Source organism: Moschus berezovskii, chromosome 21 (genome assembly GCF_049115385.1).
Source record: "Moschus berezovskii isolate FMDL1 chromosome 21, NW_MosBer_1.0, whole genome shotgun sequence".
In the NCBI taxonomy this organism is placed as follows: Eukaryota; Metazoa; Chordata; class Mammalia; order Artiodactyla; family Moschidae; genus Moschus; species Moschus berezovskii.
In genome coordinates this window covers 10,271,530-10,290,351 of record NC_142480.1, presented here as the reverse complement: position 1 = coordinate 10,290,351, position 18,822 = coordinate 10,271,530, and the positions used below count along the sequence as shown (strand labels likewise).

Genomic DNA, 18,822 nt, shown 5'->3' with positions numbered 1-18,822 from the left:
ACAAGGTTTTCTGGAAGAAGACACGGACTCCTTAGTTTTTTTAATGGCTTATCATTCTGTGGATTTTAAATGCGTTATTCAGTTCAGTTCAGTCGCTCAATCGTGTCCGACTCTGCAACTCCATGAATCACAGCACGCCAGGCCTCCCTGTCCATCACCAACTCCGGGAGTTCACTCAAACTCACCTCCATCGAGTCGGTGATGCCATCCAGCCATCTCATTCTCTGTTGTCCCCTTCTCCTCCTGCCCCCAGTCCCTCCCAGCATCAGAGTCTTTTCTAGTGAGTCAACTATTCGCATGAGGTGGTCAAAGTATTGGAGTTTCAGCTTTAGCATCAGTCCTTCCAATGAACACCCAGGATTGATCTCCTTTAGAATGGACTGGTTGGATCTCCTTGCAGTCCAAGGGACTCTCAAGAGTCTTCTCCAGCACCACAGTTCAAAAGCATCAATTCTTCGGCGATCAGCTTTCTTCACAGTCCAACTCTCACATCCATACATGACCACGGGAAAAACCATAGCCTTGACTAGATGGACCTTGGTTGGCAAAGTAATGTCTCTGCTTTTTAATATGCTGTCTAGGTTGGTCATAACTTTCCTTCCAAGGAGTAAGCGTCTTTTAATTTCATGGCTGCAATCACCATCTGCAGTGATTTTGGAGCCCAAAAAAATAAAGTCTGACACTGTTTCCACTGTTTCCCCATCTATTTCCCATGAAGGGATGGGACTGGATGCCATGATCTTAGTTTTCTGAATGTTGAGCTTTAAGCCAACTTTTTCACTCTCCTCTTTCACTTTCATCAAGAGGCTTCTGAGTTCCTCTTCACTTTCTGCCATAAGGGTGGTGTCATCTGCATATCTGAGGTTATTGATATTTCTGCCGGCAATCTTGATTCCAGCTTGTGCTTCTTCCAGCCCAGCGTTCCTCATGATGTACTCTGCATACAAGTTAAATAAGCAGGGTGACAATATACAGCCTTGATGTACTCCTTTTCCTATTTGGAACCAGTCTGTTGTTCCATGTCCAGTTCTAACTGTTGCTTCCTGACCTGCATATAGGTTTCTCAAGAGGCAGGTCAGGTGGTCTGGATTCCCATCTCTTTCAGAATGTTCTAAAGTTTATTGTGATCCACACAGTCAAAGGCTTTGGCATAGTCAATGAAGCAGAAATAGATGTTTTTCTGGAACTCTCTTGCTTTCTCCATGATCCAGCAGATGTTGGCATTTTGATCTCTGGTGCCTCTGCCTTTTCTAAAACCAGCTTGAACATCTGGGAGTTCACGGTTCACGTACTTTCTGAAGCCTGGCTCGGAGAATTTTGAGCATGACTTTACTAGCGTGTGCTGCTGCTACTGCTGCTGCTAAGTCACTTCAGTCGTGTCCGACTCTGTGTGACCCCGTAGACAGTAGTTTGAGCATTCTTTGGCATTGCCCTTCCTTGGGATTGGAATGAAAACTGACCTTTTCCAGTCCTGTGGCCACTGCTGAGTTTTCCAAATTTGCTGGCATATTGAGTGCAGCACTTTCACAGCATCATCTTTCAAGATTTGAAATAGCTCAACTGGAATTCCATCACCTCCACTAGCTTTGTTCGTAGTGATGCTTTCTAAGGCCCACTTGACTTCACATTCCAAGATGTATGGCTTTAGTTCAGTGATCACACCATCGTAATTATCTGGGTCGTGAAGATCTTTTTTGTACAGATCTTCTGTGTATTCGTGCCACCTCTTCTTAATATCTTCTGCTTCTGTTAGGTCCATACCATTTCTGTCCTTTATCGAGCCCATCTTTGCATGAAATGTTTCCTTGGTATCTCTAATTTTCTTGAAGAGATCTCTAGTCTTTCCTATTCTGTTGTTTTCCTCTATTTCTTTGCACTGATCGCTGAGGAAGGCTTTCTTATCTCTCCTTGCTATTCTTTGGAACTCTGCATTCAGATGCTTATATCTCTCCTTTTCTCCTTTGCTTTTCACTTCTCTTCTTTTCACAGCTATTTGTAAGGCCTCCCCAGACAGCCATTTTGCTTTTTTGCATTTCTTTTCCATGGGGATGGTCTTGATCCCTGTTTATTAAGAGAGCTTAACCCAATACGTAAGACATACTACCAGGCCAGGGACTGCTTGAGGTCAATTAGGAAACATCTCTTAACCATTTCATATTCATCAACACGTCAAAGGCCCTCAGCACAAGCTGGTAACATGAAAACGTCTAGTTTACAAGAAGTGAAAGTTACTCAGTCGTGTCTGACTCTTTGCAACCCCATGGACTATACACAGTCTATGGCATTCTCCAGGCCAGATTACTGGAGTGGGTAAACTTTTCCTTCTCCAGGGGGATCTTCCCAACAAAGGGATCAAACCCAGGTCTCCCTCATTTCAAGCAGGTTCATTACCAGCTGAGCCACAAGGGAAGCCAAGCTACAGGGAGTCCCCATCAAAGATACTAAGATCTCAACCAAGAAATGTCAAGGCATTTAACTCAAGAGTGAACTTTCTGAAAGCAAGTTATCTGCAAGATGGAACTAGATCATAGGAATTTGCATTTTTTAAACAAAAAATCATACTGTAAAGCTGTTTCTTTTCTATTCAGTAACAGCAACACAAAGGAGTAGCTTATTTGGATTTAGGATAAGATTATAATAAGGAAATGCATGAGGGGTAGTTTCTAGGCTGACAAAGTACAGGAAAGTAGAGTCTTCAAACCTAATTCACATAACGAAGGCTTCAGGTCATCTTATAAACCAGGGACTTGAACAGATTCATTAAGTGAAATTTCTTTATGAGTCTTACCTGGTGTTTAGTAAACTCTTGGTTCCATTTCTCTTTTGTCCAAGACGCACTTACTTCTAGGTTTGAGTATTCCCCGACCTTGAGATCTGAGTGAGTTCTGACAGCTGACACTTGTTGAGCAACCTGGTTTGCTGATTACAAGTAAAATATTCCATGTAAATACAAGAACTCTTCCCTAAATGGCTCTCTGGACGACTACTGATTAAACAGCTAAGGGAAATCCTTATCATTATATATCTAACCACCAATTTTTTACATAGCCAACTTAAAATCATACTTTCACAGTTATCTCCAAAATATGCTTCTTATACTCACCACCCTGCCTCTCTGTCACTCACTTTACAAAGTCTTAGATCACCTTCCTTCTTTAAGGTGACTTTCCCCAATCTAAGAACATAATTTCTAGGCTAGAAAGGGAACTATTCCAGATCCACCCCTCCTGCTTTCTTCGATAAAATCAGATTGTATCACCAAGAAATGACACAGACTGATATATATTTAAAGCACATGAGAACATCACATGCTGAAACAATCTAAAAAGAAAAGAAAAAAAGGAGAGGAGTGACATGGTTATATTAGTACTTGAGCTGTTTATATTCACATTTTGTACTTTTTATCTTAATACATAACCTCAAATACATAAAAACCTATACTTTAAACTCTTACTGAATATCTAACTTTCAAAAAGTCTCTGACTTTCTTTCCACAACTGGTATAGCAAAATCATAAATCAAAAAGTTACCTATAATCAAGCTCCTTATGGTACATTTTGTGAAACTAAAACATTAAAAACAAAATAACTAACTACTGAGATCAGATTATATTCCAAAAGGAATCCTTCAAAAGAAATGCAGAGCCAGAATTAAATGCGGTTCCATTTAAGAAGAAAGCTAACGTTTAACATCTATGAAATAAGATGACTATCATTTAAGAGAAATACTACTTCAAGTTAAGAAATAAGACAGAATGATATTTCTGCTTCAACAAGCACATTATTCATCAACCTCTCTCTACTTTCAAGACTTTCACTTTATACCCCAAGAGCAAATCTGCTTAACCATAAGATCTCATCCAATTTCCTCCACACAATTTGATAAAATAGTGCTTTATTACCAGAGTTGACCAAGAACACCGTCCTTTTGCCATTTCTGTTGAAGTCTCCCCTGATCTGATAAGACAGCTCTTTAGTGAGTAGTACTGCAATAAACGTCTTCCCTGAGCCAGTGTTTAAACAGACTATGGTATTATGATCCAGAGCTGCTTCAAGCAGTTCAACCTAGAAATACAGTGGGGAAAAAAGATTACACACTTCTTATCCAAGTACAGAATTTTAAAAACTGAATTTTGCTTCAATTCAGAAAATTCTACCGTTTCTAAAATCTTCCTCCAATAAATTTGCCCTTTCAAAAAGCTTACCTTCTACATGTTTATATAATAATAATAATCAAAGGCATTAAAATGCCGGTTACACACAGCTATGCTGTATAAATGTGCTGACATGGCATTTACAATTTCTTTAAAACTCATTTTCACAGGGACAGAAACTTTTCTAGAATGATATGAACAACTGAAACACTATAGCTTAATGGAAAATAAGTGGTTATTTAAAATTCATTAGCAAAGTCAAAGTAAAGAAGAAAATTAATGATTTTACTACTGCTTATTATACTAATCTACTCTTATTTACCACTTTAGACCAACTGTAACAAAATATAGTTTCTTTAAAAAAAAATAAAAAAGGACTATAACCATAGTTCTGATGGGTTTGTTCAAACCCATCTCGATTCCTACCCATATCATGAGGACAGACACACCCAAATAGAGACTCAGGAACAGTGAGGTTTTCACAGGGCAAAAAAGGTAAGAAATTTCATCAATAAAACTATCAAATCAATTACCCAGCAGATGTTAGAAAAGAAAATGACTATTAAGAACAAAAGTATTTGGAATGAGAAAATTAATCAGAAGAGGAAAGCTTAGAAAGGTAAAGGAGCTTTACAGAAGTTGTGTCGACTATACGCTCATTTATTCCATTTTAGTGAAAATGCTCCAGTATTAGTCTTCTCATTAGTACCTGATATTTTCTTGGCGTATAAATGTTATCATGAATTGCTTCTTGTTGCCATGGCAGTCCAAAGAAAGGACCCATTGGTGAGGAAGCAGGGGTCATGAGCTGCAGGCCTGCCATGCTGAGGGGTTGCAAAGCAGGGCTTTTCATTCATCCAGTGTTTCTTTCATTGCATTTTTGTTCTAGCACAGCTTACTACAAAAGGGAAAAAGAATACCATTACACAACCATGCAGGGTTAAAAACAAAAGAGAGCACAGAAACAAGAGAAACATCAGAATATCATTCCTATGGGCTTTTTCAAATTCCTCCTATAACTGTTTTAGCTTTTTCTTGATCTAAGAGGATCTGTTTTAAAAGTCAAGCATTCTACACTCGCCAACCCAGCAATTCTATACCCAGAAACCTGCCTGAAAGGATTAGGCAGATGCATAAAGATGTAAACACATGAATATTTATTGTCACATTATTACTTAAGAGCAAGAAATAACCTTAAAATGAATTAATCGAAATTTATCTAAGTAAATTATGGCCTAGTCTTAAAGTGGAAAACTTAAAATCCATTAAGATAATACAGACCTACATTTACTGACACAGAACCATGTCCATAAAATACCTTTAAAAGAAAATTTGTATACTATGATGCTCTTTAAAATAAATGTGTTTATATACAAAACATGTAAATATATTTCAAACATTTGTAAATTCTACGATGCTATTATTCATAAAATAATGAGAAAGCTGTATGAAAGGAAGGCACTCCACACCGCGTACACACAGGAAGGAGTCAAATGCCGCCAACATTTGGTCATTTTATCAAAGGACCATAAACATAGAAGAAGGTCATTTTTCTTAACTGACACCCTATCACAACTGCACGGCTGATCGACTATTTACATAAGTATCTTTAAAACTTTTGCATATCCTAGATAAATTAAAACAAGGCAAAACCATTTTGTGAAATGAGAGCTACTTCACGGTGTCGAAGCACTCTGCTGTATTTCACATACTCTTCCCCAAAGATAAATTTGATTATGTAAAAGGATAAAACACAAATTCCGGCTTTTTAAACTTCCTAACCTGCAGATAAAGTGTTACGGTTTCAAATCTCTATGAGAAAGTCCATCGGCACAGAACTGACTTGCCCTGTAGAAGGGAATTTCCCCTCGTACTGTTTTGCAGTGTTCACTGTTATTACTCTATGAAACTGGAAAGAAAGAATCCCCACTCTTTGTTCCCTGACAACAAAAACTTTGAATCTCCTGACCTGTTAAATTTATAACCATGGTACAACACAGTGACTTAAACTGTTGTGTCTAATCCACCAAGAAGCCTTGAGAGTAGTCTCATATGCATAGGCTTAACACCAAAATTTTGATTTCAGAGCTTAATTCAGCTGACAAGAATCCAACATCCAGTGAATAAAAGCAGAACCTCCAGTAAATGGCCACAGGGCCTCAGGTCTCAGCAAGGCGGTGTGTCCGTGGACCAGAGAGCACGGCCATTCTCAGTGGCCCTCTCAGAGGAAGAAGGCAAGCAGAGTGTTCCAGAGTACACTAAGAAAAACTATCAAGTCCTTCTTTTGCCAGGGTCAAACAGAACTACATTTTCCACGAAAAATAATAGCTCGCTCTCTACTGAACCAAAGTCCCAACAGCCATTCCTTCTACCTCTCTTACAGTAACTCAGCATTCACTTCTCTCAGTTCTGCAGGCCCACAGGATGAACAGTCTCGGGATGATCATTCAAGCTTCTTGCTCAGCCCAGCTGCAAAGAACCTGAAGTGGAAGGCTATTTTACCTAACAGCCTGAGACCCAGCAGGCCATGCTGAAGGCCCAAGGCTGAGACCTGCAGGCACTTCCCACACGGCAACCCATTCTTGGGGTATCTCCATACAGTGCTCCTTATCCGCAGGTTCCACTTCCACAGGTCAATCTATCCTTGGCCGGATGAATCCATGGATGCAGATGGTCAACTGTACTATGCAAGGGACATGAGCATCCAGGAATTTGGGCATCAGAGGATCCTGGAACCATTCACCGCGGGCACCGAGGGACAACTGTAGTTCTCCTTCACTACCCGAGGCCACTCACTGGCAGGATTATTTAAGCCTGATACTTCACTTTCCACCCAAGCCAAATGTTAATCCAAGAGCAAACAAATAAATGGTGGAGGGATCAGGAAAAAAGCCCAAATCCTGCTGGTGGCTGGAAATTTTCAAAGGAGAAAAGAGGGTAAATCCTCAAACACACTTCCTCCACCTCCAGGAACCCCCATTCTTACCACTGTCAGTGGTATATACAGTTAATGACAGAGCCAGAAAATAGTCTAACACATAAATGAATGTTCTATTTTTAGAAAAGTGTTAAAAAACCTATTTATAAATACTTAAAAGTTTATTATAGACTATATAAAAGTAGTCTAAAAAATAAAATCTATGTTTAGAATAGGCTTAGAATAGTCTAAAAAATACAGTGATGCTCTATTGTTTTAAGGGCACATGATAGTCTTCAAAATTATCAGTATCATAAAATACAAAGAGAAACTAAAAATGTTCTAAATTAAAGACGACTGTAGAAATGACAACTAAACGCAGTAACTGATCTCAGACTAGACCCCTTCCTGTTACAGAACAAAGGCTGTAAGGGCCGTTACAGAGTCCAGCAATAAGGCTGTCAACAATGCACTGTTACACTCACTGAGGCAATGGCTGCACCATGATTACGTAGGGGAGCATCCTTATTCTTGGCAAACGCACAGACGTATTTAGGAAGAAAAGGGCCAGAATGCATGCAACTTACTCTCAAACGGTTCAGAACCAGAAACCACACAGAAATAGAGAGAATGGGTGTGACTGATAAAGCAGACGGAGCAGTAGGCAAAGCACACAGTCTTTGTCCTAGTCTTATTTTTCTCTGTAAGTCTGAGATCACTTCCAAATAGAGAGTTTTTAAAAGTAAATAGTTAAATATGACCCATGAGACCAGGATCTCCCACACATGTATCTCACACATACTCCTGTTGCCTACCAAACCAGATCACACCCCAGACATAACAAACAGACCACACGGGTTTGCAGAGTGAAGACACTGCCTGTGTGCGTGACAAATGCCCTCACACAGCGTGTCTTTCCCCTTTATTAGCTATGTCACACGGCACATGTTCTAAGAGACACACACGGACACGGCTCATTCACTGACTGGCACACTCGTTCTCTGCAGCTCTTAAATTTCCATACGTGTGTCATATATATATACACCTAAATAAAAATGTGATGAACTCAATCAGAGACTCATGAATGTTTACACAATAACATACAGAACAGAAGCACAGACAGCTTAAAAGATATTTCTACAGTACTTGGTTTGGAAATGCACACCCACCCCACTCCTACTCACCCTGAAGGGCGGATACAGGAGAGAAAATCTGCAAGGAAATGGAGAACAGGAATTGAACCCTCCCATTACATTCCCGTTAGGTCACAATATTTAAACTAATTTTCATTCACTTAGCACAGTGACTGGCCCCAGTAATATACTATCTATTTGGGGAAAGCAAACCCAACATTGAAAACTCAACAAGTAATCCAATAATGTGAAAACTAAAAAAGCCTATAATTTTGCCCATTTTTACTTTCTTTGTCATGTTTAAATAGATTTTTTTTTTCTCTCTCTCTTCAGTTCATTTCAGTTCAGTCGCTCTCTCTCTTAACTTGGCCTTAATGAAAAGCTCTGAATCCCTACTGGTAAGTAAAAGTTCTAGAGTTTCATAGATTAACTGACTATAGTTAATCGCCTCAGCAGAGCCAACAGGATAATCCACGTGACTATTTTCCGATCACAGATTTTAACAATTAACACTCATGAAAGCGGTGAGACTTTCATAGCTTTGGATGATTCGTTTAGAAATAACTTAGTAAGACACGTGAATAAACTCTCTTCCTTTTCCCACATCGGATAAAGCCCAGATTTACCGTCTTAATGTTTGAGATCTCGGTGTTGCTGCTGTCTGAACTGCATTTTGACATTGTGATAGCAGTTTATTGGAAATCACAGCATACCCAAGCTTCTGCTCTAAAAATAAAGGCAAAGATAGCCAAGTTTAAGATTCTTGTACTTAAACTGAATATAAACACATCTACAAGAAAGTCCCATTGATATGAAAAGTTGAATAAAAGGCCATTATTTTGTATTAAACTTTAAACAAAAGACATCTGGGTTATTTTAGGATACTAAGTCTTATTCTAAAACAAAGAACAAGAGAATGAGCTGTAACAACAGCATGCCTAATTTCCAGAGAACAGGGGCAGGCAGGAGGTGGGGTTATAGAAAAGTTCGAGGAAAGATCTTAAAACGAATACAACAAAATCAAAGTACATCAAATTCTAAAGAGAGTGACTAGGGAAATGGAAAAATAAATAAATAAATGTCTGTGTGTGTGCGCGCGTGTGCACACAGCTTTTCAGTCATGTCTGACTCTCTGCGACCCCGTGGACTGCAGCCCAGATGTGTTATTTCCTAAATTCATATATACAAGAGAAGTACAGAAGGTCACCAGAAGAGGTACTTGTCTGAGTAATCCAAATCAGCTGGTGGTAAGTCTTCACCACATGTATGAAGTCTTATCAGCAATTTAAATTTCTCAAAGAAAATTTAAAACATGATCTTAAAGAACAATTAATCTAACTATAAACTTTCATTAAGTTCATTTATGAATAAAAGAATTCAGGAAGACAGTTCAAGAATGTTAATACTGTGGAGAAATTTAAAGTTAAGGGTGGTCCCAAATAATCCTTAAAGAGACTAGATATCAAAAAGGAAGCATAAAGCATTGACGTGAAAAGCTTAATTCAATTAACAAACGTTGATTTTCTTAGATCTGGTACCAGATTTAATTTATGCTCCTTAACTTCAACGCCTCTATTACCACAGGCTCAGGAAAAAATGAATTGGCAGTGGTCTCTTCTCACTTATTTGCATCTGGTCTAGTCTATAGCAGTTTAAAGGACATTCATGTAGAGGTTAAACTTTCTCATTTCATACACAAATTGGTTTTGTAATAAGTTAACAAAGCAGAATGGGGGAACCTTAACACTACTTTAGTATTTACATATTTACCTCAAAATGCTGATTCTAAGTTCTTTCAGTTTCCAAGTCTGTATTAATTCATACCCTAGGTAACCTAAAAGCAATCAGAGAGAATATTTTAGAACATACAACTCATTTTTAAAAAACAACTTTAAGAAATTTCCTACTTGACAAGATTTTCATAATTTACTTATTTGAATAAGATCTCTGATAAAAACAATTCTTGTATTTATTTATTGGGAGTCAAGAAAACAGTATATGTATGAAAGAGTTGCCTTTTAAAATTAGTATTTATTATGTTCTATTACAATTGAAAAATTGTAAAAGCTGTTAGCACAATCCAATCAGATATATAAGGGAGAATTCCTGGAAGTAAATTACCTTTTCCCCCAGTAAAATCTTGATTTTAAAAATACTTAAAAGACTACACTAAGTCAATATGATGCTTTCATGAACTTATAACCCCTCTTCTAAGGAGTCAGTTTATGTTTTCTAAAACTACCTCATGCTTTGACTTTTAATTCCATTCTACACTGCCACCTAATATGATGCAAATTCAATAACACCAACTTGGCCTGATATGTCACATTAGATATCTTTTCAATTAATATTCACCTCTATTCTAGAAACACCAAAATAATAAGCTGATAACCCTTGAAAATTCAATGCAACTCCACTATTACAAAATTACTGTTGAGTTATCCAAACTACTTCCCTCAACAATTCTGTATAAAGATACATTAGAAAGTTAACATGCTAAGCACAGTGATAATTTATGTTAATACTACACAGCTAATAGGTCAAGTTTTCTAATTTTAATTGATGATCATGATTTAAATTATCCACAAAAAAAAATGTTTGATAGGGATCTTTAAGATAACTCTGCAAATGACCTGCCACAGACCACAGGCTCAGTCAAGTTCTTGTATAAACCAACAAACTTAATCTAATTAGCATCTAAATCCCGTATATAGCTGTACTCTTTCAGACAAAGGCTGTAACAATGGCTAAACCCTCCTAGTCTTAAAGGCATCTAGAGCTTCCTGCTGCGTATTTTCAAAACTGGTAACAGAAAACTTCCAACTCATTCATTATGTAGCAGAGTCTGATACTATTAACTTTACGAATATCACTGTCCAGATTTCATCTCTACACTCATGAAGCCCCAAATGCGCAACTATCATGAAGTCCCAGAGTGAACAAAAGAAAATACACAAGGTATCAATACTGTGACATTAAGACACAAAAGTACTTCTGGAAGCTAACAGATAAAACTAAAAAAGTCTTGACGAGCTTTCAGTCCCTAGTGACAACTATGCTATGGAGATCCAAGACATTAATTTTAAATCCAACCAAGCCTAAATGCTAAAAGCATCCCTGGCTGTGGATATAAAATAACCGTTTAGAATACACGTTGCTGACATAAGCACAAATTAAAAATAAGTGGCTTAATTCTCCCATTTGAAAACAAAGGGGAAGGCATCCCTTCCGCCTCCCTCTTTTTCAGAACTCTTTTTCAGTCCTCCTCTGCTGTACCTGAATCTTCCTGAAAGCTCAGTAAGCCTCTAGCCAGTCTTGCCTCTCAGGAATGTTTCCTTAAGCTACGTAACCACCAGGAAAGATATCCCCAAAATCTCCCAGTTTTCCAGGATGGCCTAATTTGTCAACTGACTCCAAATTGCAAAACCTACCTCCAGTTGTAAAGATACGAGAGAACTAGAAATTTTATCTTGAAAACACGGATGTAAAATGTTGTAACCACTTAGCTATACAAAAGAATAAGACTTCTATGTTTGCAATCTCTTTAGTTGATAGCCTAGATACACATCACCTTCTGGTTTAATGCTTACTCAGTAAAATTGTTTCCTCCCCTCCTACGTTTTTGGAAAAGATTTTCTGGTTGGGAGGAGGTCGTTTTTAATTATATTTCCCCAGCATCAGCTTAAAAAAAAAAAAAAGTTCAACTCGCAAGCGGTATACATGATAAATAACAAAACCCCTGTCTTAAAATTTAAAACAGTAAAGAAATCCTAAACTATGCTGCCTGATGGCATTGGAGAGAACGGTTTTCAAAATGAAGAAAGATCTGGAAGAAGTTGGCAAACACCTCCTCTTATCCCTAAAAAAGGGAATCTGCACACAGGGAGGATCCAAAGTGTTTACAAACAACTCCTACCAACCTCCCTTTTTGAAATTAAAGTTAGAGGAGAAAGAGTGTCAGCTGTTTTAAGCTAACTCATAAGTAAAGGCAATGAGCTCCCTTCTTAATACTTTGGGGCATACGGTCACTCCCTCCTCACGGAGGCCCTCTGATAAGGCGGGGACACTGGGTGAGGCGTCTGGGGATGTAGAAAGCAGTGTTTTCTAAGAATATTTTATTAAAATCATCTGAATGCTAGCAGATGACCATCTGTGTCAGGAAGATCATCCAACCCCACCACTCTCTCTAAGTTTGTTTCCCTCCTATAAAATAGAACACTGGACTAATATGAGGGTTAAGTAATTAAATGTATATTAACCTTGGTAGAGAAAAACTGCTTACCCGTAAATGCAGATGACACCACCCTTATGGCAGAAAGCAAAGAGGAACTAAAGGGCCTCTTGATCAAAGTGAAAGAGGAGAGGGAAGAACTGACTTAAAACTCAACATTCGAAAAATGAAGATCCTGGCATCCGGTCCCATCACTTCACGGCAAATAGACGGGGAAACAATGGAAACAGGTGACAAACTTTATTTTCTTGGGCTCCAAAATCACTGCAGATGGTGACTGCAGTCACAAAATTAAAAGACGCGTGCTCCATGGAAGAAAAGCTATGACCAACCTAGACAGCATGTTAAAAAGCAGAGTCATCAACATTACTTTGCCAACAAAGGTCAGTTTAGTCAAGGCTATGGTTTTTCCAGTGGTCATGTATGGATATGCCAGTTGGACTATAAAGAAAGCTGAGCGCCAAAGAATTGATGCTTTTGAACTGTGGTGTTGGAGAAGACTCTTGAGAGTCCCTTGGACTGCAAGGAGATCCAACCAGTCAATCCTAAAGGAAATCAGTCCTGAATATTCATTGGAAGGACTGACGCTGAAATTGAAGCTCCAATACTTTGGCCACCTGATGCAAAGAACTGACTCACTGGAAAAGACCCTGATGCTGGGAAAGATTGAAGGCAGGAGGAAAAGGGGACAACAGGATGCTATGGTTGGATGGCATCACCGACTCAAAGGACATGAGTTTGAGCAAGCTCCAGGAGTTGGTGATGGACAGGGAGGCCTGGCGTGCTGCAGTCCGTGGGGTCGCAAAGAGTCGGACACGACTGAGTGACTGCACTGAAAGAAGCCACACTCCCATCTCTATCTATAACCACTGTTTTCATAGAACTCTTAAAACTTTAAGGAACTACTTCAAAGAACCCAAAGTGTTTTATTAATCTTAAGATTCAGTATAAAAAAGCATTCTCAAAGTTGAAGAACTATACAAGATTTTATACAGTATTTTTAATCAGATGAACTTGAAAAACCAAACTCCAAACTACTAGTCACTATGAATTTACAAGAAAATGAAAATCAATATAAATCGCAAAGCATGGTATATAATGTAAAATAAAATTAAACAGCTTTCTGCCCACTAGTTCTCTTTAAAAGCAAAAACCAAAAAATACTACGTGGTCCTTCTGTTTGGCTCCCCAAACTTCACTGAAAATATTACTTAACTGTTTTTGAGGCAATGAAATGGTTCACATGCTTGGGCAAGTAATCATCCTCACCATTATCATTCAGTAGACAAGCTTGGAAAATACAAAATGCAAGAAAAGAGAAAACAAAAAGATAGGAAATATCCAAAACAGCCATGGTACATGAAATAAAGATTTCAAGGATTTACCAACCATTATTTGGTGAATACAGATTATGAAAAGACTAAGGTCAAATCAAAGCCTGAGAGAACAAAGAGAAAAAAGGATAATAATTTCAAGAATTTAAACACTGTAATTTTTACTCTTAGGTAAAAAACAACAGGAATATTTCTATTTTCACTTTTGTCATAACTATCATTATTAATTAGAAATCCCTGCATATTTAATCTAGCCTACAACATTAACACAAGCTACATTCAGGTATGCTTCCTCAGCATTATCATTTATAATGGCAAAAAGTGCCCCTCCCACCTTCCCGAAAACCTAAATGTCTGTCACACAGAGTTGGACACGACTGAAGTGACTTAGCAGCAGCAACAAATGAGGGAGTGCTCTGGTAAACCACAGACGGCTCACTTCACATGGTGCAGTTCAACTGAGCTATTAAAAAGATGACAGTGTGTAATAAACAAAAATGTTTATGTTATGGGATTCAATGAAAAAAAAAATTTTTTTATTTACAGGAAGATCTGGTTGTGTCTTCAAGTTAAAAATTAAAGAAAAGAAGAAAGGGAAGAAGGGAGGAACAGAGGAAAAGAAAATTCCCCTCAAAATCGAGAATGGGATTACTACCCTACGTCATTTCTTTTTTCTTAAGGCTTTTCTGTATTTTAAAATTTCCTACAATTTGGACACTTTATTACATTTAGAATTAAACAAAGTCTTAAACTGAGGATGAAGACAATAAACATATATGACTCTGTCTTAAGTACTGGCGGGGAGGACTCCGTTCTTAAGCCATTAAATATGGTTTATGATTTACCCCAGTTTCTATAACTGACACCACAAATTCACCAGCTTTCTTTTCCTGCACTACTCTATGAACCAAACAAGTTTCCGCATTTCTCTAAAACCTGTAACATAAACATATTATGTTTACATTTCAATGTAATTATGCCTAAAATTAAATTTGTCCAAAATTGAAGTTGAATACAGGTCAAATATCATTTTAACAAATTCCATCCACCAAAATCTCCATATAGAAAGTAACTCTAGGCTGCCAGCCAATGGCGCACTTACCTGGAATACTTCTTAAAAAGACAACATCCCAACACATCAAAATGCCACAGATACCCACCACTGCCCTTCAAGTCACCTATAATGACCTTTCTTCTGCAATTTTGTTTTCAGAGAGGTGAACATTTAATACATCACTAACTTTCAAGGTGAGTTTTTAGGTTAATATTTGGTTTGAAGTTTCTGTACTTCACTCAATAAAAAACAAGTGCTAGAATGTCATTCAATTTTTCCTTTTACACCATGTTAGAATGTCCAGGAGGAAAAAAAGGGTCACAGTTCTCTCCAACGGGCTGCTTTAAGACACTACATAAAGCGAAGATCTCACTACTAAAGGGAGGTCAGTTCTGAGACAAAAGGAGCCTAAGAAACTGCTGAGTTTAACAAGTGCTTAGTCAGTGCTGAGTCAGGAAGCAAATGTGCTACAGTTCCAGGCGAGAGGCAAAGCCCACATCACAGCCACGTACAACCACGCATGCGCTCTGCCTTCCCCGTGACTCCACCACGGGTGTACCACAGTCTCCAAGGATGAGTCTCTATTTCTGGAGCTGCAACCCCTCCTCCCCACCCCCAAACTTTCCCTAATAACCCCCATCATTCCCCTCTCCTCTCTTTTAGCACAGTGGGGGCTCCCTACACCACCCAAACCAGGGCTTCATTACATCTGCTCCACAGTAGATGTTGTTGCCATTGCTCCTTCCCCCCAAAATTCTAAGACCTTTGAAAGGAAAGATAATCTCACACACAACTAACATAGAGGAAACCTGGCAATGTCTATAAAAATATTTTCATTCATTAATTCTATGTTGAAAATGAACTTTATTGATCTAAACCTAAATTAACCTGCATTTTTTTGTGGCCAAATAGAAAATTCAGTTTAGACACGTCCTACTTTTAAAAGATTTAAACAACCCAGATGATTCCAACAAGTTTAATATTCCTACCCTTGCCCTCTCCCCCAACAAAGAATAGTTCAGGGCTGACCTGAAACTATCAAAGCAAGAGATGCATCAATTCATACAATGATAATTTTGACATCACCCAACTATATCCATTGTCCCACCCTAGTCCTTTTCATGTAACTCCCAATCTATAAAATTCTCATGAATGTTTCATTTTAGAATTTATTAGGTTCAAAATTCAGACAAAACTATTTAATGTCAACTAATAAATGCAGGGAAAAACGACAGAAAAACAACCACTTTTAACCACCACATTAGTAATTAAGACAAAAATCACTGTTGCTGTGCAGTCACTATGTCATGTCCGACTCTTTGCGACCCCACGGACTGCAGCACACAAGACTCCTCTGTCCTCCACTATCTCCTGGAGTTTGCTCAAATTTACATCCATTGAGTGAGTGATGCTACCTAACCATCTCATCCTCTGCCGCCTCCTTCTCCTTTTGCCTTCAATCTTTCCCAGTATCATGGTCTTTTCCAATGAGTCGGCTCTTCATCTCAGATGGCCAAGGTATTAGAGATTCAGCTTCAACAAGTCCTTCCAATGAATATTCAGGGTTGATTTTCTTTGGGATTGACCAGTTTGATCTCCCTGCAGTCCAAGGAACTCTCAAGAGTCTTCTCCGGCACCATAATTTTAAATCATCAATTCTTTGGCACTCAGCCTTCTTTATGGTCCAACTCTCACATCTGTACAAAACTACTGCAAAAACCACTGCCTTCCACTTTTTCTCCTTCTATTTGTCATGAAGTGATGGGACCAGAGCCTCTTGATGAAAGTGAAAAAGGAGACTGAAAAAGTTGGCTCAAAACTCAACATTTGAAAACGAAGATCATGGCATCTGGGCCCATTACTTCATGGCAAATAGATGGGGAAGGAATGGAAACAGTGACAGACTTTATTTTCTTGGGCTCCAAAATCACTGCAGATGGTGACTGCAGCCACAAAATTAAAAGACGCTTGCTCCTTGGAAGAAAAGTTATGACCAACCTAGACAGCATATTAAAAAGCAGAGATATTACTTTGCCAACAAAGCTCCACTGAGTCAAAGCTATGGTTTTCCAGTAGTCAAGTATGGATGTGAAAGTTGGACCATAAAGAAAGCTGAGTGCTGAAGAATTGATGCTTTTGAACTACGGTGTTGGAGAAGACTTTCGAGAGTCCCATGGACTGCAAGAAGATCCAACCAGTCCATCCTAAAGGAAATCAGTCCTGGGTGTTCATTGGAAGGACTGATGCTGAAGCTGAAACTCCAATACTTCGGCCATCTGATGCAAAGAACTGACTCATCTGAAAAGACCCTGATGTTGGGAAAGATTGAAGGCTGGAGGAGAAGTGGACGTCAGAGGATGAGATGGTTGGATGGCATCACCAACTCAATGGACATACGTTTGAGTAAACTCTGGGAGTCGGTGATGGACAGGGAGGCCTGGTGTGCTGCAGTCCATGGGGTCGCAAAGAGTCGGACTTAGCAACTGAACTGAACTAAATTGATGTGACCAGATGAGCTCATGCAAGTTTTTTTATTGTTGAGTTTCAAGCCTGCTTTTACCCTCTCCTCTTTCACCCTCATCAAGAGGTTCTTTAATTCCTCTTCACTTTCTGCCATTACAGTGGTATCATCTGCATATCTGAGGTTATTTGTATTTTCCCTGGCAATCTTGATTCCAGCTTGTGATTCATCCAGCCTGGCATTTTGCATGATTACTCTGCATATAAGTTAAATAAGCAGGGTGACAACATATAGTCTCTTCATTAAGAATCATTAAAGGCTGACAAATCTATTGGGTGAAAGTTTCAAAGTCTCTCTGTACACATTACCTACTAAGTCAAATGAAAAAGCAAGAGAGTTCCAGAAAAACATCGATTTCTGCTTTACTGACTATGCCAAAGCCTTTGACTGTGTGGATCACAATAAACTGTGAAAAATTCCGAAAGAGATGGGAATACCAGACCACCTGACCTGCCTCTTGAGAAACCTGTATGCAGGTCAGGTAGCAACCGTTAGAACTGGACATGGCACAACAAACAGACTGGTTCCAAATAGGAAAAGGAGTACGTCAAGGCTGTATATTGTCACCCTGCTTATTTAACTTATATGCAGAGTACATCATGAGGAACGCTGGGCTGGAAGAAGCACAAGCTGGAATCAAGATTGCCGGGAGAAATATCAATAACCTCAGATATGCAGATGACACCACCCTTATGGCAGAAAGTGAAGAACTAAAGACCCTCTTGATGAAAGTGAAAGAGGAGAGTGAAAAAGTTGGCTTAAAACTCAACGTTCAGAAAACTAAGATAATGGCATCCGGCCCTATCACTTCATGGCAAATAGATGGGGAAACAGCGGACACAGTGGCTGACTAATTTTCTGGGCTCCAAAATCACTGTGGATGGTGACTGCAGCCATTAAATTAAAAGATGCTTGCTCCTTGGAAGGAAAGTTATGACCAACCTAGACAGCATATTAAAAAGCAGAGACATTACTTTGCCAACAAAAGTCTGTCTAGTCAAGGCTATGGTTTTTCCAGTGGTCATGTATGGATGTGAGAGTTGGACTATAAAGAAGCCTGAGCACCAAAGAATTGATGTTTTTGAACTGTGGTGTTGAAGAAGACTCTTGAGAGTCCCATGGACTGCAAGGAGATCCAACCAGTCCATCCTAAAGGAGATCAGTCCTGGGTGTTCATTGGAGGGACTGATGTTGAAGCTGAAACTCCAATACTTTGGCCACCTCACGCAAAGAGCTGACTCATTTGAAAAGACCCTGATGCTGGGAAAAATGGAGGGCAGGAGGAGAACGGGACAACAGAGGATGAGATGGTTGGATGGCATCACCGACTGGATGGACATGGGTTTGGGTATACTCCAGGAGTTGGTGATGGACAGGGAGGCCTGGCATGCTGTGGTTCATGGGGTCGCAAAGAGTCGGACACGACTGAGCAACTGAACTGAACTCAAACGAAAAACTGTTATTTTTGCGCTGGAAAAG

The 18,822-nt window shown here is 38.9% G+C and overlaps 1 protein-coding gene across 6 annotated transcripts in view; it reads right to left on the bottom strand.

Moving 5' to 3' along the window:
• DICER1 (dicer 1, ribonuclease III) overlaps window positions 1–18,822 on the bottom strand; it is a 75,068-nt gene that overhangs the window by 42,643 nt on the left and 13,603 nt on the right. Inside the window, exons 2-7 of one of the 6 annotated variants that reach the window (XM_088829873.1) lie at window positions 9,974–10,037; window positions 8,830–8,929; window positions 8,255–8,282; window positions 4,863–5,051; window positions 3,902–4,064; window positions 2,789–2,919 (exon numbers count right to left, since the gene is read on the bottom strand). In XM_088829873.1, the coding sequence (XP_088685999.1) occupies window positions 2,789–2,919; window positions 3,902–4,064; window positions 4,863–5,006 (438 nt within the window). In that variant the 5' untranslated portion in view covers window positions 5,007–5,051; window positions 8,255–8,282; window positions 8,830–8,929; window positions 9,974–10,037. Of the gene's footprint in view, window positions 1–2,788; window positions 2,920–3,901; window positions 4,065–4,862; window positions 5,052–8,254; window positions 8,283–8,829; window positions 8,930–9,973; window positions 10,038–18,822 lie in introns of those variants that run through there. The other 5 variants (XM_088829875.1, XM_088829874.1, XM_088829876.1 and 2 more) reach the window with 5 other exon arrangements.